Raw genomic sequence first — 15,751 nt, forward strand, 5'->3', positions numbered from 1 at the left:
CCGAGCTAAGGTTGCCCCACGGTGAGCACCCGGAGCTCCGCCCAGGCCCTGGAGGTCACTGAGGGCAGCTGTGTCTGCTCTCCCTATGGGTAGGACCCGCTCGCAGCTCTGGGGGCACCGAGCGTCCTTCCAAAGCCTGGCAGATCCACCTTGCCGCGAACACCGTAGGGCAGGCCACAGAGCCACTGGCTGGCTCACCGGGGACACACTACGGGGAAGGATGTGGGTGGGGCATTTCCGGGGACCCTGGACAGCGTGTTTTCAGAGGGGCGTGTGCCACTGTGACACACACGTTCACTGTCACCTCGCTACGGGCGACCTTTAAGGCTGTGATCGTGCACGGTCCTCGCCAAGCAGTCAAAGGCAAGGGCGGTGTGTTCAGCACTTTCCTGAGCACCATGTGCTCAGCCTGAGGGCTTCCGCACCAGCTGTGAACCGTGGCTCGAGCCCCAGGGACTGCAGGCCCCAAAGCGCATGCTTGGGTTGGAGCTCACGTAAGCCCTCGGGGCGTCCCGGGAGCAGGACTGGGACCAGGCAGGCTCCTGCTCCGTTCCGGAGCAAGCCTGAGAGTGACCCTCTGGGCCCGAGGCTGTGCCTATGCACCCCTGGAGGACCCCGGGGTCCCACACGTGCCATTATGTGCCCCTTCGAAGGAATGTGTGCCACACGTGCTCCATGACATGAAGACCATGCTGCTGGACCCCTTCTGGATGAGCAGGTGGTGACCTCACACGCTCCCCCTCCCACAGCCCCGGCCTCTGCCTCCACTTCTGCTCCCTTCCCTACACAGCAGTGCACATCCTGGGGAACCCCCTGCAGCCCCGCCACCCGAGGAGCAAGAGCCCCGATGGGGAGACGGCTCACCGAGCAGCCCTGGGTGTGGCCCACCAGCCTCCACCAGCAGCTCAGCAGGCCTCACATAAGTGGCCTCACTTAGGCAACTCCCCTGGGGGCTGAGAGCTCAGCCGCAGCACCCTGCCTGGGCCTGATCCCCCTGAGGAGGAGCCTCCTAGCCTGCAGGGTGCGGGGGCTGGGCAGAGAGAGGAGGTGAGGGGTGAGGTCCTGACCCCTGAGCTCAGCCAAGTGCATGACTCTGCCTGAAGGGAAGGGGAGCCTTGGGGGCTGGGGCTCAGGAAGCAGGGGACGGGGGTGGGGGGACTGCTCTGCAGGGTGGAGTAGGAAGCTTTCCTTTACCGAAGCTTCTGGCAGCAGGAAGGTGGGGGTGGCCAGGGCTGGCCAGTAGACCTGTGGGGGCCGGGGCACATTTGGACAGCCCTTCACTGGCAGGAGAGGAGGCCACCCTGGAACTCAGGGATGTCCCCGTGGCACACACTTGGATGCATGGGGGGAGTGTCCTGGGTCTGGGCGAGGAAGCCCCCAGGGGTCACCACATTGAGGGACGCTGAGGAGCCCACACAGGGACGCCCCCAGGGAGCACCCTGTGGTCCAGGGGTGGTGGAGAGACCCCTCCCCGTCTCCACTGGCCGGGACAGACACCCAGGGCTCCCACAGCAGGGCAGGCCCCAGCAAACCGAACCCACATCTCCGCCGGGACCACACGGGACCAAGCAGAAGGAGGTACGGCAGTGCCCGCGAGGGCCCCAAACGGTGAGGGACGGGCGACAGGGAACACTGCCTCCCACGGACAAATGGCTGCACTTACCTGCTCACCACCTGCGCTTCAGGTTCCCTCCTCGTATCTGCGGGACCACGGGTGCATGGCTGCCCTCGGTGGGCACTGCCCTTGAGGGAGAAGGCCGGAGGTCTGCACCGCAGCTTCGGCCCCGCTCGGCCCGGGGCCTCCGGGCTGGGGTGGCGCCGGGCGCCCAGGGCCGCAGTGTCTGGGGTTCTGCGTTCCAGGAAAGCCAGGCCCCTTTCCAGTGGGTCTGGGCCCTCTCGTGTCCCACCTCCCACTACCACGCTCCTCAGTCTCCCTCTGGTCGGTCCCACCGCGCTCCTCTGCGAGGCTCAGGGAGGCCTAGGAGGCCTGGGGTTCATGGCACGGTGCATGCGGCAGCCACGGCTGTTCCCACGGGTGACAGGCAGGGGTGCGTCAGCCAGTAGGTGCTCAGGACCCCGGCAAGCGAGTCCTCCTAGGCCACCTGAGATGGCACGGGGAAACCGTCCTCGGAACATCCCCCTTGACCGTCTGGGGCCTCCTCGAGTGAAGGTCGCCTCTTGGCCGCGGGCTTCATTGTGTCACGTGGTGGGGTGCCTGTGTCCGTTCATCTGAGACGCGTGTCGCACGATTAAGGGGCCGTGAGGTGGGAGCGCGGGGCGCCAGACGCTTCTGCACAGAAGCAGCTCTCTGCACCTGCTCAGCAGGGAACTCGTGCATCCCTGTCACCGGGATAGGGAGGCTGCGCCCCGAGTTGAGACCCCAGGGTCCAGCAGCCAAGACCAGGCCTCTTCCAGAGGAGCCCCAGTCAAAGAACGAGTTCTAATTCTGGCTCACAGAGTGGACAGGTGCCCACTCAGAGGTGCTCAGAGCGCCCCTTTCTCCCTCTTCCTCGACGGGCCGGGGTCCGCAGAGACCAGATCCTCGCGGGTCTTCGGGGACGAGACAGGGCGTCTTGTCTGGCGGCCCGGGCACCGGCTGCTCTCTGGTCCAGCTGGAGGAAAGGGGTCTGGCTCCTCCAGGGGCTGCAAGGAAAGGGCAGGACACACGTCAGGGAGACTCCTCTGGACAGGAAGGGGCTGGCGGGGTGGGGGACGGGGACAGGATGCGGCTGCCCCAGGGGGAGCCTCTGGGGATGCCCTCAGAAGGGCAGGGATGGCCGAGCGGGTCGGCGAGGCCAGCGCTGCCTCCGGTCCTCCTCTGTGTGGGAAGGAAGCAGCGGGCAGGCCTTGTATGTGGGCCTGGTCTAACGCCACGGTAACACCACAGCTGAGCATGACTGCGTTCACGTCCGTGGATGAGACCCTCGTGTCACGGAATCCCGGGCACTTGTGGCCGAGTGTCCAGTGTAACCCAATCTCGTGCTCCGTACCACGGGAAAAGGACAAGAAACACGAGACAACCGTGCTCCCCAGCACTGCTTCCTGCCAACGCCACAAGCGGGGAGCAGGAGCCCACCTGGGGTGCCGTGCACGCGGCCCCTCCTGGGGGAGGCCCTCCAGGAGGGGTCCTCACTCTCCCTCCTGCTCAGGACACGCAGTGCCCTCGAGCCCTCTGACGTCGCCAGAGCCTGAGTCCCGGCCCGGGCTCTCAAGGCGGCCGGGTGGCTGCGAAACGACCCTTGGAGGCAGCTGGAGGGCCAGGCCCTGCCGGTCCCCGGGGAGCAGGCGGGACCCTCGCACACCACGACCAGCCGGAGCCATACTCACCACGTCAGGGGGCCCAGGCGAGCTATGACCACAGAATGAAAGCTAAGGAGAAAAATAAGAACAAAAATAGAAACTGAAAAGGAACGGGGGAGGGCAGAGACGGAGGGAAAGAGAGAGAAAAAGAGTTTGTAGACATCTGGCGAGAAAGGACGGCGATCACAGAGATCACAGACAGAACAAGACGCGCCGTCCGCCGGGCACAGGAGCAGACCCCGCTGCTGTCCTGCGTGCGCGGCTGGCGCTGGGAGGGGCCGTGAGGACGTCCTGGGTCCACAGGGACAGTGTGTCCCCACGCGCCCCACACGAGCGCCTTCACCCACCCCCCCCGGCTCTTCCTCCTCCTTGGGGCCGACGGTGGGCCCCTCGCTGGCTGACCACGAGGAGGGGGTCTTGTGGAGCCCCTCCAAGGGCCAGGCAAACCCAGCGCCCCGATAAGACTCTGGTCTCAGTCCCACTGTAACGGTAAAGGGCCAGCAACCCGGACCGATGTCACACTGGGGCCTCACTGGGGCGGGGGTGGGTGGACAGCCAATGCAGACACAAGAGAAGGTCTGGCGGAGGGTCCAGAGCCTCTGGAACCACACGAGAGGAATTCACACCCAGTGTTTAACACCCAAGTAGTTAATGCAGACAAACGCTCCCACATTAAGACGCAAGGGAAGACCGATGTTTACTCTGGAGGAGAGGCTGCACGCGCCGTGAGGCTGGAGCCCTGAGCACAGCGCCCCTGCGCCCCCGGGGTCTGCTGGAAGCTTCCCCAAGTGTCAGCGTCCACGTGGCAGCAAACCCTGTTTGCAGGGCACCTCTCTGCCATCCACCCTGCACGGTCCAGGGGCACCGGCACGGCAGGGTCGCACGGTTACCGTGACGACCACTGGGCAGATGGCAGTAAAGTGTCCAGGGAAGGGGCAGGCGTTGTCACTGAGGTGGGGGGGGGGGCCGGGGGGTGGGCTGTCACTGGGAGGGGCCACACCCTCCCTCCGTCACGGGGCCTCTGCGGGCTCCTCCTCTGGCAGAGGCTGAGGACATGCAGCCCATGGGGCTCCCGTGTGAGCGCCCACCTCCTGCTTTCCCGGAAAGGACAAGGCAGGGAGGTGGACCCACCGGCCACCTCACTGAGCGCTCAGTGGGGAGCTGGCCATTTTAGGGAGACCTACCCCACAGGCGGGATCGACTGCAAGAACCGAACATCAGTGTGACCCCGGAGATGCTAACACATCCCTAAATCACAGGAAAAGAACAACGCCAAAGTAAGCGATGCCACGGGAAGAGGCAGGGCTCTCTCCAGGCACGCTCCAGACACCTTGATTTGGGGACCGCCAAGTCAGGCTGTCACCAAGAGTGGACACAGTGCCTGTGACCTCACGCCTGGCAGGGCTGGGGGTCCAGGAAAAGAGCCAGACCGTCCGCCCTGGGGCCCCAAGCTGCGTGGCCCCAAACCAACTGCACACCGGGACCTCAGGTTCCTAAGCCTGGAAGCAAGGACACGAAGGACCGGAAACAAGAGACTGGGACTGGACAGATGGCCTGCTTCCGAGAGAAAATCCAGTCCTGCAGGAACTTGAGTTTTAGACCAACCGCTTGGGAAACGTGGAGGCATCACGTACTCCACACAGCCACCAGCACCACAAGGACCCTAGGTCACTGGCTCAGCTCCCACTGCTACGGCTGGGGACACGGAGTCCGTGAGCGACACGGCCCCTCCCAGGTGGCATGGCTGGGTCACTGCAGAGGGGGCGTTCCCAGAGCCGGGGCTCCCAACTCTGCCCTGGAGCCTCTTTCTGACCAACCGCGCCTCAGTCCCCGGAGCGCACGCTAACGACACGTGTCAGCCGTCTGTGTTCCCAGTGAACAGAACAAGCCCCCGAACGTGCATCTGTCTTACCTTTTCCTCCAGTTCCTTGATCTGCCTCTTCTGACCTTCTATCCTCTCTTCTAACTCTTTAATCCTCTGCAATGTTAAGAAGAGAAAATCTTCAGTAATCAGAGCATGTATTTGGGGAACCAAGTACTTGGAAAAAACCCTTTCGAGGTTTGCACTCATTTACTGCGAGGGGCCAGGAGCCTGTCTGTCCTGTGTCCGTGGAATGCTGGAGGCCGTGTCTGAGCAGAGGAGTAGCCTCGCTCCCCTCGGTTTCCCTTTTGGACACAGCCATTCTTAGTCGGTGGCTCTGCTCCAACAAGAGTGACGTCTTCCCGCCCCCTATGATTTCAGATCGTAAACCATAACGTTAGCTAGAAACCCAAGGAATTGATTCACGCCCTTCCCAGATGCCCCTACAACAGCACCAAGGCCACAAAGCCAGTCCCAGGGAGGAGTCTCCTCGACAAGGTGACATGGTACTCGAAGCCCCAGTCTTCGCTGTGGTATACCAGGCCGACTGGATGCAAATTTGTGTGTCCACCCTGGAACCGGATGCCGTGTCTGGACCCTGCAAGCAGCCTAACTCTGGCTACAGCCTGTCGGATGGGCAAGAGGGGTCCACAGGTAATGGCCACACTGACCACCCTGAATCTGGCAGAGACTGTTCTGGTAGCTGACGATCCTCTGGTCAGACGTCACCCACCAACATTCACGGGAAACCGTGGTTTACTAATTTATCTGACTTCACAGGTTGAGCCTTTGAACACAGAACCCACCCGTAAAGCCCCCTTCCAGGCCCCAAGGGTGCACACAGGGGAGCAGAGGCACGTCCGTAACACCAAGGCTGCCCAGAGTGCCAGGGCCCTGCACCTTCTGTTAGAAATGGACCTACGGATCGGCTTGAGGTCCCAAAGTGCCCGAGGCTAGAAGCCAGGGGCTTCCCCCAACACACGAGCTGCTGCTCCCCAGAAGACAACTTTACCAGGTCCTGACCATCGAAGGAGGAGTCATTGTAGAGACCTCACAGTCAGGGGTCCCAAGAGAGAGGGATGTGCTACCCTCAGGAGCAGATGGTACAACCCAGGTGGCTGATCAGAGGGGACAGGGAGTCTGGCACAAGGGCCTACCGTGGGAAGGCGTGGCCGTTGGCGATGTGGCCATTGGGGTGGGGTGGGGGGCCATGGGAGGGCGTGGCCGTTGGAGATGTGGCCATTGGGGTGGGGGGGGGTGGCCATGGGAGGGCGTGGCCGTTGGCGATGTGGCCATTGGGGTGGGGGGGGGCCATGGGAGGGCGTGGCCGTTGGAGATGTGGCCATTGGGGTGGGGGGGGTGGCCATGGGAGGGCGTGGCCGTTGGCGATGTGGCCATTGGGGTGGGGGTGGGGGTGGCCATGGGAGGGTGTGGCCGTTGGCGATGTGGCCATTGGGGTGTGGGGGGGGGGGGTGGCCATGGGAGGGCGTGGCCATTGGAGATGTGGCTATTGGATAGCACCTGGTGAAGTGCCTGGCCATGGGAGGGCATGGCCATGGAAGGGGATGGCCTTTGGAGATGTGGCCATTGGGGTGGGGGTGTGTGGCCATGGGGGGGCGTGGCCGTTGGAGACTTGGCTATTGGACAGCACACCGTGGAGGCGTGGCCGTCGGAGACGTGGCTATTGGAAGGCACACTGTAGGGGGTATGGCCATGGGAGGGCGCGGCCATTGGTGATGCGGCCACTGGGGTGAGGGTATGGCCCTGGGGGGCGTGGCTGCTGGAGTTGTGGCTATTGGACAGCACACCGTGGAGGGCGTGGCCGTTGGAGATGAGGCTATTGGAGAACACGCCGCGGGAGGGCGTGGCCATGGGACTTCGGGAAAGAAGCGCGCAGCCCCCTTCTTCGGGCACCCCACCCCCACCTGCAGGCGCACCTGCTGTGCCAGCTGCAGCAACTCCATGCGCTCCCGCAGGATCTGGGCATCACGCTCGCGCAGCTCGCTCATGACCTGACGCTTCCACTGCTCCACGGCCACCTTGAGCTTCTCGCGCTCCTCCTGCGACAGAATCTCGGCCACTTTGGCCCCGGCCTCCTGCTGCAAGGCGTCGTATAGCATGGCTTCCAGCTCCAGGATGTGCTGGTGGCGGAAGGGCAGACATTAGTCTTGCCTTCTTCTCAAAGGGCTGCCTGGGCCTGATGGGGCCAGGGAATCCCGTGACCCCCGGCGTTACAACGTCCCCAGAGCACCCACGGAGGGGACTATTTCCCCTGGACTGGCTTCAATGACCTTCTGTAGAGTGGAAACACAATCCAGGAGTAATTCGTCCAGGGGCATTCACCTCTAAATTACTGCTCACACGTGCACTGAGACTTCAGTGGCAGAATTCTTATGTCATGCTAACATAGGGAACACAGGTGAGCAGATATCTGAGACCAGAGTAGGATGACAGCCCCTAGGGAGTCGGGGGAAAGCATGACAGAGGTAGACCTCTTCCTTCGCTCATGGCCTTCATCAAACCCTGGGCTTATGAGCCCCAATGAAGGAAGAGGGGCAGTGCTCACAGGTGTTTGATGTAAGGACAAAATCGACAGTAAGTCCCTGACTTCCAGCTTCTCTCTGAGGCCAGGCCACTCTGTGGTCCTCAATGACACCTGTGGTGGGTCAGTCGTGTCCCCAAGAAGACACGTTCAAGTCCTGATCCCCAAACCCCGTGAGTGTGGCCTTATTTGGAAACAGAGTCTCGGCAGCCGTAATCAAGTTAGGATGAGGTCATGCTGGATTGGGGGGGTGGGGCGGGCATCCAATGGATCGTGTCCTTGTGAGGAGAGAGGAGTTGGGAGGCAGTCACAGAAGACATGGGGGAGAAGCCACGTGAAGACAGAGGCAGAGGCTGGGGGAACCGCTGAAGCCCCCAGCAGCTGGAGGAGGCAGGAAGGACCCTCCCCTGGAGCCTCGGAGGGAGCATGGCCCTGTGACACCGGGCTCTCAGACTCTGGCCCCCTGAGCCCTGGGAGAATCCCCCTTTCTCTCAGCTGCTCCCTGCTGCCTCAGACAAGGCCTCACCGCCACTCAGCCTCGAGGCCCTGTGTGCCGCGGTCCCCACCTCCCGGCTGCATCACCTCCAGTCTCAAGATGATAAATCCCCAAACTGCCTGCACCCGTGGTGCCCAGTACATACTGCTGGACCTGGTTGAAGACGCCACCTCTGCAGAGCCATCCGGTGCCCACGCCTTCCGTGAGGCTGCAGCCCTTAGTAGCCCCAGGTCGTGAGACAAGTGGGGATACACAACTTGCACAGGGTCCCATGGGGACAGCTGGGGTCTGGACCCTGCAGGGCGCTTGCTCCCGAGTCTAGTCTTCACCCTGCCTGTGAGGGCTCGGATAGAGAGCCCCTCACGCCCCTGGTCCCCAAGCACGTAAGCCACCCTACCCCTCCGTGGGGGACCACGGTCCCCAAACGTGTGCTATTCACAGTTAGGGGCCACAGCGCTCACCGCAGACTTCAGGGGAAGGACCCATAATCCCATAGGCTCCCCACCCGTGAGAGCACCCAAGAGAAGCAGAGAGGCTGACAGGCCAAGTGGAGCCAGGCCCCGGACGCCCAGGCCAGGGCTGAGAGAGCCGGGCTGGGGCCAGGCGGAGTGGGCCGGGAAGCGGCCGTGGGCGGGGACACAAGACGAGGAGAGAGCCGCGTGGGGTGTGGGGCTCACCCCTCTGCCGCCTCCCAGAAGTCCAATGCAATGCCCAGAAACCACGAACCAATGCAAAATGATCTCTTTGCTGTAACTCAGCAGCCAAAATGCATACCTTGTTATAAATTCCTAAGGATTTACCAATTTGATCTGGAGTACTCTCAAAGCTCTTTCCTCGGGAAACTTTCCTGGTACAATCTTTGAAAAAACCAAGTTCTTCAACTACAGAAACCCCTCTTCCTATCAAAGCCATAACATCTTCAGAAATGAAGGGTTCTATTTCTTCAGGCAAAATGATTTTGAAAAGTCCTTTCGGCTTAGTGGACGTTTTAGGAAATGAAAAAAAATAAATAAATAAAACCTTTGGACCTCACATTTTATTGCTTTTGACAACCACAGAATAAACTCTCCCCAGCTGTCACAAGCAGCTCAACACTCCCCATCAACCACCACTTCTTAGAGCAAAAGAACTTAGGCGGGTAAGATAAGCGAAGCATTTAAAAAATAAATAAATGCAGCTGAGTGTGGGGCTTAGAATTAGCATCACAATGGCCCGGCACAAAGCTGGTGGCAAGAGATGTGTGGTGACTTTCTGTCCCTATGTGAGCCTGAGCCATGGGCCACCTGGAAACTGCCCCTGGGCCCTCGGCCTCTCCCAAGCCTCCCGCAGGAACAGCCTGGTCCGTGCAGCTTCCCCAGGGCGGTCATCACACGGCACGGACCGTCTTTACCCTTTCGAAACCCCAGCCGTGGCCCTGTGTCCACAGACAGAGCAGGGAGGGTGTAAACCCCGGACAGGTACCCACAGGGCACCCCGGCACCGGTCTGTGCCGCCCTCCATAACAGGGCTTCGTGAACGGCAGAAAGAACTAACCATCCAGCAGGAAGTGCAGGCGTGAATGGCAGGTGAAGAAAACAAGAGACAGCAAACGTGTGTCCTTCCTATTGGAACTGGAGGAAGGGGGCATCACGGGGGAGGGGTGTCTTCCCCCGGGGACGGCCCCCCAGCCCCAATGGTCTTCCCCCGGGGACGGCCCCCCAGCCCCAATCACATCACACAGCCCTGCGGCTGAAGAGGCCACCCTGCTCCCCGACCCTCTGAGGTGCGTGTGTGTGTGTGTGTGTGTGTGTGTGTGTGTGTGTGTGTGTGATATGCAGCCCACTCTCCGACATCACGTTCACCGGCCTATGTTCTCTGCACTGATGTCACATATAATCAATTCCTATTCCTGAGCTGTATCCTGAGGAATGCCCGGGGCCGGGGGCTGAGCTGTCCCCTCCCTGCACGTGTCTGGGATGCAGGACCAGAGCACAGGGAGCATCGGCGGCGGGGGGCTCGGAGCTGTCCAGCTGCCCCCCATATACTGTGAGCATGCTTCCCACCCGGCGCCGTGGACTGGAAACATGGACCCTGGCACATATTTCTGGGACGGTCCATCAGCGCCAGCTCGGCTCTCTGAGGCCACCTCCCTCCGCCACCTCCTCCGCGGCTGCTCCCGCAGCGACTGTCTGGTGAGTGGGCCACCGTCACTGCCGTCGGCACCCAGCAGAGCCTCTGCCCTGCCTCGAGGGACCCTGATGGGGGAACAGAAACATCACGCTGCCAGATTCCAAGCTGGGCGACGCCCGCTCCGCACACAATTACCTCGCTGTCCTCACGATCCAGGGGGCGGGAACTAATGCCTCCGGTTACCGCACGGACGCCTCTGGCCTCAGGCGTCCGCTAGCGGCAGGGTCGCTTCCGGGCCCCTCGGCAATGCTCGGGCCACCTCTCCCGGGCCACCGGGCAGCTCGCCCTGAACCAGGGTCCATGACATGCACTGGCCTGAGGGACGGCCGGCCCAGGGGAGAGAAAGGCGCACGCAGTCTGGAAGCGCCGCTGAAGGTGACACTGACCTGAGGGGTGGGTAACAGATGCCACCAAGGACACGCTCGCGCCCGAGGAGCCTCCCACCTCCGGGACGCCCCGCAGTGCGCCTCTGAGGAGCAGCCAGACCGTCCCTGATTCGGATTCACCCCCTTGAAACAAAGGCAGCCTGAGGCTCACGTGAGAATCCCGGTTCTCAAACCCGAGTCAGCGAGGACTGAGTCCCGGTGACGGAGCGGCGTCTGCAGGCACTCCCCGGTCTCGGTGCCACCCGCAAAGCGGACACCCTCCAGGCGCACGAGCAGGGACGCCTGCTTCCACGGGGCCAGCCGACGCGCAAAGGCAGGGAAACGCACACTTCTCGCAGCGGGGGCACACGCACACTTCTCGGAGCGGGGGCACACGCACACTTCCTGGAGCAGGGGCACACGCACACCTCTCGCAGCCGGGGCACACGCACACTTCCTGGAGCAGGCACACATGCACACTTCTCAGACCAGGGGCACACGCACACTTCCTGGAGCAGGGGCACACGCACACTTCTCGCAGCAGGGGCACACGCACACTTCCTGGAATAGGGGCACACGCACACTTCTCGCAGCAGGGGCACACGCACACTTCTCGCAGCAGGGGCACACGCACACTTCCTGGAATAGGGGCACACGCACACTTCTCGCAGCAGGGGCACACGCACACTTCTCGCAGCAGGGGCACACGCACACTTCTCGGAGCGGGGCACACGCACACTTCTTGGAGCGGGGGCACACGCACACTCAGAGCAGGAGCACGCACACGCTTCTCGCAGCAGGGGCACACGCACACTTCTTGGAGCAGGGGCACATGCACACTCAGAGCAGGGGCACACGCACACTTCTTGGAGCGGGGGCACACACACTTCTCGCAGCAGGGGCACACGCACACTTCTTGGAGCAGGGGCACATGCACACTCAGAGCAGGGGCACATGCACACTTCTCGCAGCAGGGGCACACGCACACTTCTCGCAGCAGGGGCACACGCACACTTCCTGGAGCAGGGGCACACGCACACTTCTCGCAGCGGGGGCACACGCACACTTCTCGGAGCAGGGGCACACGCAGACTTCTCGCAGCGGGGGCACACGCACACTCGGAGCAGGGGCACATGCACACTCAGAGCAGGGGCACACGCACACTTCTCGGAGCGGGGGCACACACACTTCTCGCAGCAGGGGCACACGCACACTTCTCGCAGCAGGGGCACACACACACTTCTCGCAGCAGGGGCACACGCACACTCAGAGCAGGGGCACACGCACACTTCTCGGAGCGGGGCACACGCACACTATACGCATCAGGGGCACACTCACACTTCTCGGGGCGGGGGCACACACACTTCTCGCAGCGGGGGCACACGCACACTTCTCGCAGCAGGGGCACACGCACACTTCTCGCAGCGGGGGCACACGCACACTCGGAGCAGGGGCACACGCACACTTCTCACAGCAGGGGCACACGCACACTTCTCGGAGCGGGGCACACGCACACTTCTTGTAGCAGGGGCACACGCACACTCAGAGCAGGGGCACACGCACACTTCTCGCAGCAGGGGCACACGCACACTTCTCAGAGCGGGGGCACACGCACACTTCTCGGAGCAGGGGCACACGCACACTTCTCAGAGCGGGGGCACACGCACACTTCTCGGAGCAGGGGCACACGCACACTCAGAGGGGGGCACGCGCACACTTCTCAGAGCAGGGGCACACGCACACTCGGAGCGGGGGCACACAAGCCGGAATCCCCAGAGAATGAGGTTCCTCACATGCAACTGTGTTCAGTTAACTCGTAGCAGCGTCACTTGTCGTGAATCCTACTTCTTCGACTCATTTTAAATATCCATTTGGGTTCTGCCTTCACAGGGCAAAGTGCTGACGGGGCAGTAGGGCATCTCGGACCTCGCTGACAGGGAGACGTGCAGAGAGGGACCCCACGGTGGTCACCCTGGCCCCAGGCACCCGACGTGTGAGCAACTCCCCCCGTTTCTCCCCAGATCTGCACCTGCCCCGCCAAATGGCTCTTACCCTGTGAGCCTGGTCCAAGGACTGCTTCCTGTAATCCAGCTCCTCATCAAGGTAACCCTTCTGCTTACTGAACAGCTCCTGAAACACAAGAGGACCCGTGTCTCGGCCTCGGGCACCCACCTGGCGATATCGTGCTGCGGACACGAGGCAAGACGCCCACCAACCTTCTCGCTCTCCAGGTCAACCATTTTTCGGTGCAGGGCTGACTCCGTCTCTTCGATCTGCTGGAGCCACTGGACACAAACCGAAAGAGCAGGTGGCGGTGACCTTTCCAGTGGCCACGCGGGCACCAAAGCCATCCCACCTCCCCCCAGGCTCCACAGGCGGCCTAGGAGCGGGGGTCGGGTTGGCACCGTGCGCTCCGCGTGCCCAGCGTCCAGACACCCCCACTTCGCCTCCAGGAAGTCTGTGCCCCACTTCTCCAGGGAGGGGAGGGGAGGGTCGTTGGCAGGGGTTCGGCGGGAAGATACACCCGAGAGCTCAGCCGGAGGACGTTCTCCCCCAGTCCCATGCCCCCTGGAGCCCGACTTGCCGGGACTCCCTCTCTCCTCCCTGCCGGAGGCCCCGGGGGGTGGGTGCTGACGGCCGGCCCGCCAGGCAGGCTCTGGCTGGGGGGTGGGGGCCCAGGTGGGCCGGGCAGCACCCAGGGGAGGGTCCCGGTGGGGTGAACAGAAAGCAAATGGTACACAGACCCACGACACTGCCTGGTCCTTGGGGAGGAAACTAAGGCAGAGTCGGCCTTGACTCAAAGTCTGGCGGATGTGTGATGTGCACGCACGTGTGGTGGGCGCTGACCGGCGTGTTGCCAGACCTCCCAAGGTGGACGGGGTTAACGGCCTCCCCACCCCCAGCCCAGAAGCCCCTCCTCCAAGGACAGCATCCTCTCTGAGCTCTGAGCACAGAGAGAGAGGCCTGCGGGGCCCAGCCCTGTCCCAAGAGCATCCACACGGGTGCTACGGTTACCTTTTCGGCCAAGGTCAGGACCGTCCTAGCTTGTATGACGACCACTTGCTCCTCGTTGGTCAGATTCTGCACCCAAAGCAGACACGTGTGCAGTCAGGGGCAGCGCTTTCAGAGGTGCCCAGACTGAAATAATGAGGTGGGGGGGCAAATGGGGGTGCCAGGTGCAGTGTGGGTAGGTGAATGGGGGTGCCTGGTGGGGGGTATGAGGAAGGGAATGAATGGGGGTGCCAGGTGGGGGGAACGGGGGTGCCCAGTGGGGGGTGAATGGGAGTGACCAGTGGGATGTATGAGGAGGGAGGTGAATGGGGGTGCTGGGTGGGGGGTGAATGGGGGTGTCTGGTGGGGGGGGTAAGAGGAGCGGGATGAATGGGGATGCCAGGTGGGGGGAATGGGGATGCCCAGTGGGGGGTGAATGAGAGTGACCAGTGGGAGGTACGAGGAGGGAGGTGAATGGGGGTGCTGGGTGGGGGGTGAATAGGGGTGCCCAGTGGGGGGTATGAGGAGGGGGATGAACGGGGGTGTGCTAGGTCGGGGGGATGGGGGTACCCAGCGGGGGGGTGAATGGGAGTGACCAGTAGGGGGTACAATGAGGGAGGTGAATGGGGGTGCTGGGTGGGGGGTGAATGGGGGTGAGGGTAGGAGGTGAATGGGGGTGCCCAGTGGGGGGGTACGAGGAGGGGGATGAATGGGGGTGCCAGGTGGGGGGATAGGGGTGCCCAGTGGGGGTGAATGGGAGTGACCAGTGGGGGGGTACGAGGAGGGAGGTGAATGGGGGTGAGGGTAGGAGGTGAATGGGGGTGCCCGGTGGAGGGGTATGAGGAGGGGGATGAATGGGGGTGCCAGGTGGGGGGGATGGGGGTGCCCAGTGGGGAGTGAATGGGAGTGACCAGTGGTGGGGTACGAGGAGGGAGGTGAATGGGGATGCTGGGTGGGGGGTGAATGGGGGTGAGGGTAGGAGGTGAATGGGGGTGCCCGGTGGGGGGGTACAAGGAGGGGATGAATGGGGGTGCCAGGTGGGGGGGATAGGGGTGCCCAGTGGGGGGTGAATGGGAGTGACCAGTGGGGGGGTACGAGGAGGGAGGTGAATGGGGATGAGGGTAGGAGGTGAATGGGGTGCCCGGTTGGGGGGTACAAGGAGGGGGATGAATGGGGGTGCCAGGTGGCGGGGATGGGGGTGCCCAGTGGGGAGTGAATGGGAGTGACCAGTGGGGGGGTACGAGGAGGGAGGTAAATGGGGATGCTGGGTGGGGGGTGAATGGGGGTGAGGGTAGGAGGTGAATGGGGGTGCCCGGTGGGGGGTACGAGGAGGGGGATGAATGGGGTTGCCAGGTGGGGAAATGGGGGTGCCCACTGGGGGGTGAATGGGGGTGACCTGTTAGGGCTATGAGGAGGGAGGTGAATGGGGGTGCTGGGTGGGGGGTGAATGGGGGCATCGGTGAGGAGTGCAGGTAGGGGGTGACTGGGGGAGCCGGTGGGGAGGGGTGAATTGGGGTTCCTGGTGGGGGTGAGTAGGGGTGCCAGGAGTGGGACTGATGGAGAAGCACAGGGGACTGGGGTCACCTCTAAGGTCACTTTTTCTGAAATTGTCTCCTGGGGTCTTCAACCCCTCTACTCCTGACCCTGGGGACTCCGAGGTGCTTCTCTATTCTGTCCCCTCTGTCCTCCGTTGCTGGTGACCAGGACACTGTAAGTAGCCAGCTGAGGCAGAGGCGGGGGTGGGGGGGTAGCATAACACGGGCAGCGGCAACACACGTGTCCCCACCGATCCCGTCCGCGTCTTTATTGAAAGCCAGCTGCCGCATGTGCAGCCCGCATTACTATTATTAAAACACCGCCTGGACGTGTGGGGTGAACACCGGACACTCATGGCTACGAAATGGTGTCCACCCCTCCCTGGCTCTTTGTCTTTTTCTGCTCAGCGTATTCATGCCTCTTCCCAAGGGGCCACCTGGGTGCTCCTTCTGGGCGCGTCTGGCTTTGGGGCCAACGAGCGTCCTCGGAGG

The 15,751-nt window shown here is 62.7% G+C and overlaps 1 protein-coding gene across 25 annotated transcripts in view; it reads right to left on the reverse strand.

Moving 5' to 3' along the window:
- The window catches only part of JAKMIP3 (Janus kinase and microtubule interacting protein 3), a 114,365-nt gene that overhangs the window by 12,270 nt on the left and 86,344 nt on the right, over positions 1 to 15,751 (reverse strand). For 12 of the 25 annotated variants that reach the window (XM_078435013.2, XM_078435012.2, XM_078435010.2 and 9 more), the window contains 7 exons: positions 13,749 to 13,814; positions 12,950 to 13,018; positions 12,786 to 12,863; positions 7,099 to 7,302; positions 5,213 to 5,278; positions 3,328 to 3,369; positions 1,664 to 2,643 (listed from right to left, as the gene is read on the reverse strand). In XM_078435013.2, the coding sequence (XP_078291139.1) occupies positions 2,485 to 2,643; positions 3,328 to 3,369; positions 5,213 to 5,278; positions 7,099 to 7,302; positions 12,786 to 12,863; positions 12,950 to 13,018; positions 13,749 to 13,814 (684 nt within the window). In that variant the 3' untranslated portion in view covers positions 1,664 to 2,484. Of the gene's footprint in view, positions 1 to 1,663; positions 2,644 to 3,327; positions 3,401 to 5,212; positions 5,279 to 7,098; positions 7,303 to 12,785; positions 12,864 to 12,949; positions 13,019 to 13,748; positions 13,815 to 15,751 lie in introns of those variants that run through there. The other 13 variants (XM_078435016.2, XM_078435017.2, XM_078435015.2 and 10 more) reach the window with 3 other exon arrangements.

The sequence above is a fragment of the Panthera onca genome, chromosome D2, assembly GCF_046562875.1.
Source record: "Panthera onca isolate mPanOnc1 chromosome D2, mPanOnc1 haplotype 2, whole genome shotgun sequence".
NCBI lineage: Eukaryota > Metazoa > Chordata > Mammalia > Carnivora > Felidae > Panthera > Panthera onca.